General features: G+C 34.2%; 1 protein-coding gene and 1 non-coding gene across 2 annotated transcripts in view; one reads left to right on the top strand and one right to left on the bottom strand.

Annotated features, from left to right (window-relative positions):
- The window catches only part of LOC21404325 (ferric reduction oxidase 2), a 6,142-nt gene extending 4,824 nt beyond the window's left edge, over positions 1 to 1,318 (bottom strand). Inside the window, exons 1-4 of the mRNA XM_010114647.1 lie at positions 1,129 to 1,318; positions 903 to 1,011; positions 604 to 795; positions 211 to 445 (exon numbers count right to left, since the gene is read on the bottom strand). Of these exons, the coding sequence (XP_010112949.1) occupies positions 211 to 445; positions 604 to 795; positions 903 to 1,011; positions 1,129 to 1,318 (726 nt within the window). The remainder of the gene's footprint in view (positions 1 to 210; positions 446 to 603; positions 796 to 902; positions 1,012 to 1,128) is intronic.
- A 10,573-nt stretch (positions 1,319 to 11,891) lies between these two features.
- Positions 11,892 to 11,998, top strand: LOC112094749. The gene has a single exon (XR_002903667.1). It is a non-coding gene; the product is annotated as a small nucleolar RNA R71 (small nucleolar RNA).
- The last annotated feature ends 2,064 nt before the right edge of the window (positions 11,999 to 14,062 follow it).

The following is a 14,062-nucleotide window of genomic DNA, read 5'->3' on the forward strand; positions in this document are numbered from 1 at the left end:
ATATATATATATATACGGTTGTATTCTGTATTTCCCTTATATTAAGGAAAAAGTTAACGGATTTTGACCCTTCATGCGTAAGACAGTTATATTGTTAATCGCTTTTGTACTTTGCCGGATATGTCAATAATAAATTAAAAAATCTCGTGTTATATTTCCTATTCTGGAAGAAAAGTAAAGCAAAAGCAATCAAAGAAACTTTTTAATTACCTGAGAGATATCATGTGTAACACCCCAAAAGATGATGTAACAAAGGCCGTGAGCCGTGAAGAGTGTCAAGACAAGGTGTCCAAGCCATATGTGATACTTGATGCTGGCCTCAGACGTCAGGCCGAATAGTGGCAGCACCGATGATCCCCGCGCCACCGGGAAGAAGAGGAACGCTAGGCAGATGTTCCCGATTAGCCCTAGTCTCAGTGCTGCACTGTCTAGCTTGGATTCCCACCTGCAACATATCGACATACATGTGTCATTTTCGGACATGTGACTTTTGCATATTTTTAGGGGAAAAAAAAAATTTATTGATAAGGGCTATTTGTATTGTCCCAAACTTAATATGTGAATTTTTGTGACGTGTTAAATGCCAATTTTTTTTTTCCTTACACTTTTTCTCCATCCTTTGCTGCCGATTTTGGGGTGATCTTGGCAAAGCTGTTGTGCAAGTAAGTTGAGAAAGACCAAACGAGGAGTGCAATGAACATGACAAAGAAGGTTAGCTCTATGCTGGAGACGATTCCCTGAGGGCCTTTAACAAGTATAGGCCGTTTCCACACCGCGAACCGATGGTTTTTGCCACTGCCATTGATCAAAATCCCGAAAAAGGAAAAGAAATGTAAGCTTGTCATTGTTCACTATTATGAAAAGGATCTTCACAAATCAAGGTAATTAATTATGTGATTAACCTTTGAACGTTATGATCATGACCATCCAATTTTCTCCCCAAATGGATGTAGACGCATCCCAAAACCGCAAAGAGTAAAACAGGAAATGTGTAGAGCAGAAGCGTCAAGCCTGTGTACTTAAACAGATCATAGTGAAACTATTAGACCTAAATTAAAGAATTAAGAAGCAACATAGGTTACATGAACTAATTAATCAATTAATTAGGGCATTATAATTAACTCGAACCTTGCGATCCGAAGTACGTCGAATTATTAACCTTGGCCTTGATACGAGGCTGCCATGTTTGCTTGTAGGTATTGGTGGGCACGATGATCCAAATGAAAACAAATCCCATGAAGAGAATGGTTAAAATTAGCCTCATGGCTGCTCTTATCATACGGATATCTTCATGGGAAGATGGAGTTTTGGTCACCATCTCTCTCTCTCTCTCTCTCTCTCTCTCTCTCTCTCTAAGACAGCAGTGACTTGAGAGAACAAGAAATATTTTTTAGTTTCTTTTTTTATATGGAGAATGTGAGTGAGTATTGGTGTATTTATAGGAAGGAATTTGGTTATCATTTCTTAAAACATTATGGAATTTATGAAAAAAAGGAAAAAAAAAAAAAAAAAAAAAAGATGAAGCATGGTTCATGTCCCATGCTAGAGAAAAGGAAAAAAAAAAAAAAAAAAAAGATGAAGCATGGTTCATGTCCCATGCTAGACTATCGCAAGGACCAAATTCTTTTTTGCACAAGATTACGTTGCAGTTTGTACAAGTGGGGGAATAATGAATCTGATTATAATTCACAAGTCAACTACACTTGCAAGGTTCATGCAACATTTGATGAACTGAGTAAATTGACAAATTTCTATTAAAAAATCGTCCCATAATATATATATATATATATATATATATATATATAGTGTCACTCTCATATTATCCTAAATATGATATCAAGAATTATTGGCGCTCTCTAATATTTTGTCTTTTTACTAGAAGTTGGCAAGGGTCCAAATTTAGAGGATCTTGTAGTTTGGTTACTATTAGGCGGTTTTGACCCTAGAACTAGGACTAGTTAATATGAACTCTCTCTCTCTCTCTCTCTCTCTCGTAGGAAATCTCTACTGGATACTGCATATTTATGAATATTAGAATTTGTTAATGTTCAATTTAAATGAAAAGGTGCATAAAATTGACAGAACTTAATAAAAATCTAACAATTCATACTATATACCCTTATCTATAGCTTTTTTTTTCTTTTACATATATTTATTTTCGAATTCTCATTAAAAATACTAGTGCCTGACGCAGTAGCAAAAAAAAAAAATATATAAAAAGTAAATACTAGTGTGTGATGAGATGGTTACGTATATTTAGATGCATGTGGCAATTGTGAATTATCGTACATTTTGTTTGGGCGTGCGTGTGTCTGTTGTGCGCTTTGCTAGTTTGATTGCTGATCTGTATGGCCTAGGTGGCAATAGGTTGTGATCTAACACATGGCAATAATGGAATTAGGGGAAGAAGATCAAATTTTATGGGCTTAGCTACGATATTGGGGTGTCATGTCTCAGGACTGTGCATCTTCACAATTATATTTGTATATTATTTATAAGATTTCTAGACAAATCTCACATGAACAAATGGCCCGGAAAAGTCGACAAGCAAAATAACGCTCCGAAAAATTCACAATCCACACGTTAATGTGTGTTACAATGAGGTACAACTTGGAAGCTTATATATAGATAAAAGTACGGTTAGCTTGATTACCTTGATGATATATAATTTCTGAATTTCACGGTTGAGTATTAAAAATTACCTCGATGATTGACAATCACGTCCTATATTTAGAATTATCATATATATATACATATAATATATACACACACACATATATATATATAACAAGTTTCATCAGTTTTAAAATTTTTTTTCATTTAAAATTAAAAAATTTTAATTATATTAATCGTTTGAAAACATGCACTTAGGGATGGCCTTAAGGTAAGGGATTCTCTCAGCCTACCCTAGCAAAGAAACGAAAAAGAGAAAAAAAAAAAAAAAAAAAAAAGGGAGTTGGCCGAAGTTTTGAGACGCATCACTGAACTCGTATTGTTGGTTACAAGGCTCGTATCGTTGTGGGCTTTTCGATGGTGGCGGCTATTTTTAGCGTGTGATTTTATTAGGGCGGATCTGATTATTAGGGCGGATCGAAAGCTTCCATCAATTGTAGTGGTTCCAAAACAAGCCTTAAGCATGCTTAAATTGATGTGTCAAGGAATTTCCTATACCGGGTCTTGTTGTGCGTCGTCTTTTATGTGCTTTATCAGAATTTACTGATGGAATCGATTTTTATCTGAGTGTTTTGTGTTGTGTACCACAGGGGTATCCGCATTAGTATTGATGTTTGTACGAATTTTTAGTTGAATGAAATTTATCTTTAAAAAAAACATGCACTTAGGCCTTTAAAAAAAAAGGCACTTAGGAGTCTTCACGGATCAAATTACATATATTAGGAGTCAATTAGCAATCCAATTTGTTGCATCGGATTGGAAATATCTCAATTTACCAATCCTTGACACCACCAATCCAATCTAAAATCAATGCATTCTGCGGATTGGATTATGCAGATTTACAGATTGGGCCTATGTTTTAGACCTTGACTATTGTAGACCCTTTCTTTTCAATATTCTCACACAATTAATTACAAAATTAAATAAAAACACAACATAACGTAAAATTAAAATAGTTCTACGAAATCTAGCTAATTTATTACGACACAAAATCTAACATAAAATTCAAGGCTTTAACAATAATCTAAGATGTAGGATTTAAATCCATCATAGCAAATAAACTTCAATAAGTAAAAGAAAGGGAGAACGTAGTAAATATCATATTTATGAAACTAAATTAAGTAAAAAGCATATTTTAAAATTATTTAAAGTAAATAGTAATTTATCTTGTAAATCTTTGGTTTATGATAAGTAAAAAGACTTTTTCACATAAATTTTTTTTATGACTAATAAAAAAAATTTCCCACGTAAATAAAAAATTTTTACCATGTAAATTATTTTTTACCCGTTATAAATAAATATTTACACAGCAAATTACTATTTACTTTAAATAGTTTAAAAATATGTTATTTACTATAATTTTCCTAAAAGAAAATGAGGCACACTCAACTAAAAATTAAAATGGGACGAACAAAAAAAAAAGGAATAAGTTGCGCTTGGCCTCGACTCTTATTCGCTATACAAAACGCCTCAATTATACATATATAGTTAAATAAGAAAATAAAACAAATATCCCTTAAAGTGCATGAATCTAAATTTTTATGGATATCCCTTAAAGGAATGGGTTGTGCTTGGCCTCGGCTCTTATTGGCTATACAAAACTAAGTCTCAATTATACATTTATACTTAAATAGGAAAATGAGACAAATATCTCTTAAAGTGCATGAGAAAATATCTTAATTATAGTAAAAAAAATATTATTTATGTCATTTCACTAAAAAAATAAAAAAATTATCATTTAATTAATAAGAGAAAACATAAAATCACAATAACACTCAATTATTTAAAATGACGTACATAATAAACCTGCTCAAAACTATGTACTTTTCTTTATATTATATATCATGCAATTAAAAAAATCTATTATATATTATTAAAAATATATATAGATAAAATATATAATATTTATAATTGGGATTGGAGTATTACATGGATCCATTATAATATAAAATTCTTTCAATTAATGGATTAAATTGAATTAAGTGGATTAGACAAATTGACCAATTCGACGAAGACCCTATATGCAATACCATCCCATCAAATAATTCTATCCTGTAGAAGGCTCTTTTACGGGAAGAGGAATGCTAGCAACAATGACACGTGTTCCACGTTACTTTTCCTGGAAAAAAGTTATTGTGCAAGTTTATTGAAAATGCCTTGTTTGATCTCTTTATTACGAAAGTGCCATTTCAAAACAGCAAATCCGTACTTTTTAAGCTTTACGAATCTAACACTTCAAACATTTTTCTTTTTCTTTCTTTTTGTTTGCTTAACAATACTTAAAGGATTTTAATTCATAGATTTAGAATAATGATTAATAATTATTTTTAATTTATGTATATTTTTTATGAGAAAAAATATTATAATAAATTACGAAATATAATCTGAATTATAATATAAATTTTTACTCTAAACGCACCCTCAATATTTATTTATGCTCCAAGCCACTCCGTTTCATGTCTTCTGTTTTCTTTTACCAAATCTATATATTTAGTAAATAAAAAATATATTTGGATACTGGGGAGTATTATTGTCAAATTGAGCCAATTAGGTGTACTATACTGGAATTTATGCACACTATGTACCATCAAAAATCAAAATGGCAAAGTGGTAGTCTAGCTAGTTCGAAGGATTTTTTCTTTTTTCTTTTTAGAGTGTAGAAATGTTTGATAGGAAGCTTTGTAATTTTTCATAACGATGCAATGCCTTGAAGTTCTTTTAATTGTTATATTATTTATTTTTAGGTGGATGCACGTTCAAACGAGGCTATTTCATTTTTTTAATTTTTAAAAGGTTATTTTTTTCCTTAATTTATTATTTTCTTAAGAGAATGGGAGGCACTACGTAACTAATTAGTAAGAAAATAAAATTAACAAGAAGATAAAATGAAATCAAAATGTATTTTAGATTTTAACTAGTGATGGACGCACGCATTTGCGCGCATTGCAGTAGGAGATAATTTTATGTCTTAGAAAAAATTAATAATTTATGTACAATAAAAATAGATTATTTTTGTATATTTATACATGAATATATACATAGGACATTGTTATATGAAATTATTTACAATAAATATATATATATAATATATTGCTATATGAGGTTATTTACAAAATATGTATATATAACATATATAAAGTTATTTACAATATATATTTGTTTCTCCTTCTTTGCTGTGTCGTTCCTTTATTTTTTTTCAACCGTAAAATATAAATTTTAAAAGATATTAGTATTAGTAATTGAAAAAATTGAAAATAGTATGATTTAGAAGTAGTTACATTACCTGGTTTGTGGACGTTTTCTTGGCTGTTCTATTTCTTTGCCCTTGAAACTATAATAATAAAAGGTTAATAAATTATGTATTTAAAGTTATAAGTATTATTTTTTATTTATAAATAATGTAAAATAGTAAATATATATTACCTAGTGGTTGATTTTTTTAGCTCTGGTATATGTGGATCTATTGATGTTGTTGTTCTTGAGCGAGGGCTAGGTCTGTAAAATATTGTTTAAATATATATTTAAAGAGATGTTTTTTTAAATATAATTAATAAAGATGAGTAAATATGTTTTACCTTATAGTTGATGTTGCAGGTGTTGGCATTTGTGGTGGTGGATTTTCGAGACAATTGTAGTAATTTGAGGTCCTTTTCTTTGAAAATATATTTGGAAAATCTTTGTTTCACCCCTTAGCTGATTAATGATTAGTGGGATTGTGAATGGGTCCGTAAATCCCTCGTCAATTGTTAATGCTGAGCATGATTTTTTTATTAAGGCTTGTGTTGCTCTACCAAATATGGTAATATCCATGTTTCCAGTGTGATCCTCAATACATACGTTTAGTCTGTACCTGTAATTTATAAGATAATAGATAATTTAGGTTATAAAGTATTTATTTTTGCTAATCAAAGTAAATAAATTTTGATTATAGCATATTTATAGTTTTAATTACCACGGGGATGGTGTTGTCCTTATGTGTCCATGCATGGCTATTGGACCACCAATTGTTTGCCGCTTATTTTAGCTGTCGATAGCATCTAGGACGGGAGTTATAATACCAACCTTGATTTGCTGAGAATTTAGTTATAATGGCATTTATTGTGAATTTAGTCCCCTATTTACATGTGGAAAGATCTTTAGCTTAACAGTGTAATTAAAAGAAAGGAAGTAGATGGGATATTATGATACTAACTTGGTTATTTTCCTGATCCAATGTTGATTAACGCCCAAAAGTGATGTTCACAAGCGGTCAATTGTAGCACAGAAGGGCGGTCGTATCCACAGAGAGATAACAAAATAGCAAGAATGACTAACAAAATAAGAGCGTTAGAGAAAAGTGAATTAAAGAAAAATGAGAGTTTTTGAGATTTTTGTTGCAAATGAAATAAAAAGGAGAAAATTTGTATGAAAAAAACGGTAAGGTGTCGAGAATCCCTACTGCTTCGTTCACCAATTCAAGTTTTGATTCACAAAATAAAAGAACCGAATAAATTAAATCTCTATGTTGGCTCAGAAAATATTATTATTACAAGTTATCCAAAATCGACAATATATCAATTTGACAATATTGCAGTAAAAGACAATTTGTAAAATAATTAGAATGATAAAACAATGCGTGACATAATTACATAAGAATAGCATGACTGAACTTATATAAAAATTGGCACATAATATTTTGAAAAGTAATAGAAAAATAGATGAGATTTAATTCATTCAGATGTTGAACTTTACAGCACAAGGAATCAAAACCCCGAATTGGGTCGCTCAACAGAAGTTATCTCTAACCTCACCAAGAAAATTCTAGCCTATCTTGCAAAACATTCTCACAAGTTCTAGAGAGAAAATATAAGACTGACAGCAAGAGGACAGAAACTTGAATATTAAAAGCTCTCTAAAACCTTAGGCCAACCCCTCTATTTATAGTGTTCAGAGGTTGCCTGTCAAATAAGGAAACAAACAATAAAAACAAGAAATTACAAAAGAAAGGGAAACAAAATAAAATTACACATAAATTTAGAGAAATCATATATGAAATTTGGGGAAGAAATCTGCCAATTTACTCTGATTTGGAAGGACAAATTCAGACTCAACACTCAGTGACACGTGTCGAAACGAGATTGGCATTGATGAGAGAAATGTGCCACGTGTCGCACGCGGATTGGTTGGCGTGTTCTGGCGCGGTCAGAGTTGTGGACCCACGTTGGACAGGTGGCGGACGCGGAGAAGGCAGCAGGTCTGCTGCTGTCGTGTGGGACCCACACGGATGGATGCTTAGACGCGCGGTGATGGCCGCGTGGAAGGAACGTGCATGCTGAGGAACTCCCGTGCAAGTGACGCGCGCTGGAAGTGTTGCGGGTAGGCTATCACAAACTGGGACCCACGCGTGGCTTGGCTCGGTGGCTCAAACGGCTGCTGCGGCTCTTCTCACTTTTTGGCTTGTGAGGCTCGGCTGGATGGCTTGGCTCGGGTGGTTAAAAATATGACTTTCATGGCTTATTTTTGTGTAGCTTTTTACACTGCTTTTTATCTGTAAATATTCAAGCAACAACTAAACAAATTCCAATGAAAAATATTCTGAATAAAAATAATGAAATTGTTTAATTAAAGCTTAAATATTTTAATATTATATAATCAAAAACAGTATTTAATGTGCATTTTCATACACTAATCATCACCTGAGTATTTCAAACAAACTGCCAGTAAGAAGTCAAAAGATACTATGAAGATTATTTCAGTCATAACTCCAGAGTCGTGTGTGTGTGCTCCAAACCATAACCTTCTTACCACTGACCATAACACATGCATCTTTGAAAAATTCACCAAGTAGAAGTCTCAACTCCATTGATCTCACAGGTGTCAGGAATATTTGAGTGCAAAGGTTTTCTCTCATGGAGTTGGAAATGAAACAATCAACGCTCAGTGTGAGGAATGTCAAATTTAGGACAAACAGTCAAACGAACATTGACCAAAAGATAGGTTAATCAACTCTTAGAACATTCCACCATTCTTACCACAAACCAGCTTTTGAGATTTCATTCGGGTCAAATAGAAATTTACAGAAACGAACAAAGAACCAAAAAATGCATAGGAAAATAAATTACTCTCTTTTTTTTTTGTTTTTCTTCTTTGTTTTTTTTTTTTTTTTTGCAAGAGACAACCTGAAGTGAATGTAGAAAGGTGTTCTTTTAACAAACAGCTATATAGCATCGAATGTGATTAACACCAAACTACAGGATCTGTGAAATGTTGCTCTTGCTCAGTTTTTTTTTAATAGAAAAATATGAAATGAGGCTCTATTACATAAGATCATTCCTATCTAACCCAAAATTCATCCCTCAAGCATATACACCAAGCATACCACTAACCATGTAATGATATTCTAACAGTGATTTTACCAGCTCAAAAGATCAATGAAGGTTCAAAAGTCATTTTCTCAACTCTCTTAACTCACCAAAAATCAAGCGCTTAAACTCGGAAATTTTCTCAGGTGACATGCATTATCCTCCATCTTACCACAAGGTTTAGCACAGGTAAAAAGAAACTCTGGAAGTCATTTCTTAGTAACCAAGATAGCAAAAATCGACCCAAACCAATCATTTTGAATCATACTCAGATAACTTTGCAAAAATTTTAACCCAAATATCAACATGATAAAAATCACTCTTACGCATGAATATGCTCACCACCCCCAACCAAAATCAGACAGTGTCCTCAGTGTCAAAAATTATGAAAATATAGAGAAAGAAGACACATGGACGATGAGCATTCCACATATGTACACAGCTTGAGCTTCCTGATATGATTCTCCAAAAACACACACATAAAAAAATGTAAAAAGAAACGAAGAAAATAGAAAATGAAAATATGATACAGGAGATGTGAGCAAACTACTCAAGGCTGGTAAACGGGGTCATCGAGAATGAACTCTTTAACCTGGTTCACCGGCTCTAAGTAATTTTTCAGACGCTGGCCATTTACTTTGAAGATTCTCCCATCAGTCGGGTCCTCAACCTCGACAGAACCATTGGGAAAACGCGTTTTACTATTAACGGGCCAGTCCACCACGACCCCAACTTACCGGGGTAGAGATGCAAACGGGAATCATAGAGATGAACCCGTTGATTCGGCTCGAAATTCTTCCTTAGGATCTGCTTATCATGAGCCGCTTTCATTTTTACCTTGATCTTAGAATTACGCTCTTTCAGTATGTCGATCAATCATCGTTCTTGTAATGCATCGAGTTTAGACGACTTGATGACTGGGAATGTGCCTTCATCTCCCAAGAATGCATCTTTTAAGCCCTCAGGTGGTTGGGCTATCTTAACTTTTGGAGCCTCCTCGGTGGATGATTTCGATTTTTCTCCTTCTGTTGGGAGCTCCTGAAAACATGATGACCCAAACTTAGTTCCTCTATCCTGTGATTCTTTGAAAATGGCAGCAATGGTAGCCACCTCACAAGGATCGAAACTCTTAGATTCAGAATTTTGGAGGAGGTTTTCAAGATCTTCAGAGTTGCTTTGCGGCAGAACCTCCTTCTCGACAAGTGTGTCGATCATAAATGTTTGGTGACACTCGTCGTCATCACGTGGTTACTTTTGAATATGAAAAATATTCACCTCAAGGGTCATATTCCCGAAAGATATCTTCATAAGACCATTCCTACAATTGATAAGTGTGTTTGCTGTGGCAAGAAAAGGTCTTCCCAGAATGATGGGAATGGATGACTCCATATCCACCACGGATTGTGTATCCAAGACAAGAAAGTCCACGGGGTAATAAAACTTGTCGACTTGCAACAAAACATCTTCCACTATTCTCGTGGTCTCTTAATGGATCTATCGGCCAGTTGCAGAACCACAGATGTGGGCTTAATCTCTCCAAGACCCAATTGCGAGTAGACCGAATAAGGCATGAGGTTCACGCTCGATCCTAGGTCTAGTAACGCTTGGCCGAATTCATGTGTCCCGATCTGGCAAGAAATGGTAGGACAACCTGGATCTTTATACTTCGGCGGTGTTTTCTGCTCAATCACCGTGCTCACTTGTTCCGTCAAGAATGCAGTCTTCTTGACGTGGTGCTTTCTCTTTATGGTGCACAGATCCTTGATAACCTTGGCATAGGCTGGCACTTGCTTGATCACGGGTAGTAAGGGAAGATTGATCTTCAATTGTGTCAAGTGCTCCAGGATCTCACTTTGATTTTCTGACACTTTCCCAGCAGGTCGGAGAGCTTGGGGAAAAGGCACCTTTACCGAAATTTTAGTTGGCTCTTCTTTCTCCTGAGCCGATTCTTTAATACTCGAAGTGGTTGTACTTGTCGATGGCGTGTCTAAATTCTTAGCACTTCGAGTAGAGATGGCGTTAACTTCCTTGATATTTTGACCTTCAGAGTTGGAAGTTTGAGCCATGTGTTGTCCTCTCAAATTGGACTGGGCTTGTGATGGAAATCTACCGCGCTCCTGAACGGTTAAAGCTTCTGTCAGCTTTGTGATCTGACTTTTGATTTCCTTGTTCTCTTCCACCAGCTGCGTGAGCATCAAATCAACCCTTTGATTCGTCTTATTTTACGCGTCCATAAAAGCTTTTAATGTATCCTCTAGAGAATTCTCTTTCGGCTGTATCTTATTTTAAGGCGCAAAATATGTCCTTGGTGGTTGAGATTGTTGCTCTGATCTCCATTGCCCTCCAGATGATTGTTCTTGTTGGTTCGAATCTCGCCAACTGAAATTCGGGTGGTTTTTCCAACCAGGATTATAAGTTTCTGAGAAAGGTGTGTATGGTTTTCCGTATATGCCCAAAGCGTTGCACTGCTCCTCGTATACCCCTCTCATTTCACTTAAAGTGTGGCAATCCTGAGCTAGATGGCCCATTCCACCACAAACTAAATAAGGCTCATGTGCCTCTGTCCTTGCCACCATGTCGGGTCCTTTACTATCTTTACTTTTGAGGGCCTTAATTTGCTTTGTCAAAACTTCAACTTGGGCCTTAAGGCTATCCTCTTCCCTCAATTGATAAACTCCAGCTGGTCGGGACCTACTGGTGCTCTCAGTAGCACTCAGTCCAGTCCAAGTATGAGCTTTCTCAGCTAACTCGTTCAGGTACTCGATAGCTTCGTCAGGATCCTTCTGGAGAAAATCTCCATTGCACATCATCTCAATAAATTGGCGCTCTCGGATTGTGAGTCCATCGTAGAAATAGCTTACGAGGTGCCAACTTTCATATCCATGGTGGGGACACAGATTTAACAGATCCTTAAAACGCCCTCAAGCTTGATAGAGAGTTTCGTTTTCCTTCTGAGCGAAATTCGAGATTTGTCGTTTCAAATTGTTAGTCTTATGGTGTGGGAAATACTTGTTGAAGAATGTCATCGTCATTTCTTCCCACGTACCAATAGACCTGGGCCTAAGAGAATACAGCCAGCTTTTGGCCTTGTCCTTCAGAGAAAAAGGGAAAAACTTCAATCTAACAGTGTTTGCGGCCTCAGCACGGCTGTGAAATGTGGCCACCACCTCCTCAAACTCCCGAATGTGTACATATGGATTCTCATTCTCTAATCTGTGAAGGGTTGGGATAAGTGCAATCATGCCCGGCTTGAAATCCGTAGGCGGTGCATTTGGCGGGAACATGATGCAAAATGGGGTGGCCGTTCGCGTTGGGTGCAAGTAATCTTGCAACGTCCTCTGCTGAACTTCCTCGTGTTGTGCCATTGCGAATAGATTTTGAAATGCGAATTCCAACGACGAGTGTGAAGACGGAGACGTAGAAGATGAGTCGGATAGAATTTCACTAAGGGTTTCTAAATCTAGACGTTGAGCAAATCTCCCTAGTTCATCTCTATATCGATGCATTCACCCTAAGCGGTTTTTTTTTTTTAAGTTTTTTTATTTTTTTAATTTTTTTTTGTTTTTTTGTTTTTTTTTTTTGTTTTTGTTTTTATTTTTAATCAAAGCAAAAGAAAATAACTATATAGTAACGTAAATTGTAACCACCGAGAGTGCTCTCAGGAAAGACTATAGCTCTTGGCTCAATTAATAGTCTCCTGGACAGAGCAATGTTCCCAGGAAAGATTGGTGGGGCGAGGCCCACTTAAGTACTAACTTTCCTAGACAGAACTCTCTCAGATTATACTTTCCACGTAACCACACAATTATTCTCAAAATCAATTATTAAATTTTATTGAGGAAATTATGAAATGTAATCTAATTAATGGAAACTATTCCTAAAGTCAAAAGCTTAAATCTACCAAATTATGAAAATCTTAGATTATGAATCTAAATTAGTCAATTAATTACCATCTTAATTATAATCCTAAAAATTAATGAAACTATAAAAGAAAAAATTAAATTAGGCAACAATTAAAATAACCAATGAGGAAACAAAATAAAATCCTAATTTACCAAAAATGAAAGATTACAAAATCAAATCACAATTAATTCTAAAACACAAATCCTAAAAGTGTGAGATTTTTTTTTTTAGCAACCAAAATTACAGAAATAAAAAAAAATATGATAAGGGAAACTTTTTTTTTTAACAACACGACTACGAAAAAAAATGAAACACATAAGTAAAACTAAAAAGGGAACTTTTTTTTTTTTGGTTTTTTTTTTGTTTTTTTTCCGATTATGGGACGACAAGAGGAAAAAAAATAGGTATATATATATATATATATATGCAGCAACTATTGATTGAATACGTGGAAAGTTTGCAGCAAAATTTTTTTTTTTTTTTTTTGAAATGAGAAACGAGAAAGAGAAAAAGAAAAGAAAATAACAATAATAATAAATGTATAACTAACGTAACACAGAAGAACAAAACAGCAAACACAAGTTTTTTGTTTTTAATGGGGGCTAAAAACAGATCACGTAAATTAAGAAAGAGAAATTGAGTAAAAAAAAAAAAAAACGCACTTACCTCTTTGGCTTAAAAATCTACTGATCAGTCTTGCTAGTAGCACCTCCCCGGCAACGGCACTAAAATTTGATTAACGCCCAAAAATGATGTTCACAAGCGATCAATCATATTAAATCGATTTTAGCGTATGGTTCATATTTTATTTTATTTTTCTAAAACACTTTTATACTAAATAAAATAAACAATAACAAATGCGCGTATATGCATGGCATGTTATAAAACATATGAGTAGGCACATTATATCTATATGACATGTTATATGCATGGACATATAATATATAATTATCAACATAAAATATAAACATATGCAATCAACTATTGAGATGGATTTGACCGGGTCCCATGGAAAAATAAATTACAACTCAATTGAATCGAATAAATAAATAATTACAATAATTATATTCTTCCGTTACATCAACGAGTCTTCGATTCTAGAATTCTTTATTCTTCGGCTTCATTCTTTGTCTCCGGGATGGATT

Source organism: Morus notabilis, unplaced genomic scaffold (assembly GCF_000414095.1).
Source record: "Morus notabilis unplaced genomic scaffold, ASM41409v2 Scaffold248, whole genome shotgun sequence".
Taxonomy (NCBI): Eukaryota; Viridiplantae; Streptophyta; class Magnoliopsida; order Rosales; family Moraceae; genus Morus; species Morus notabilis.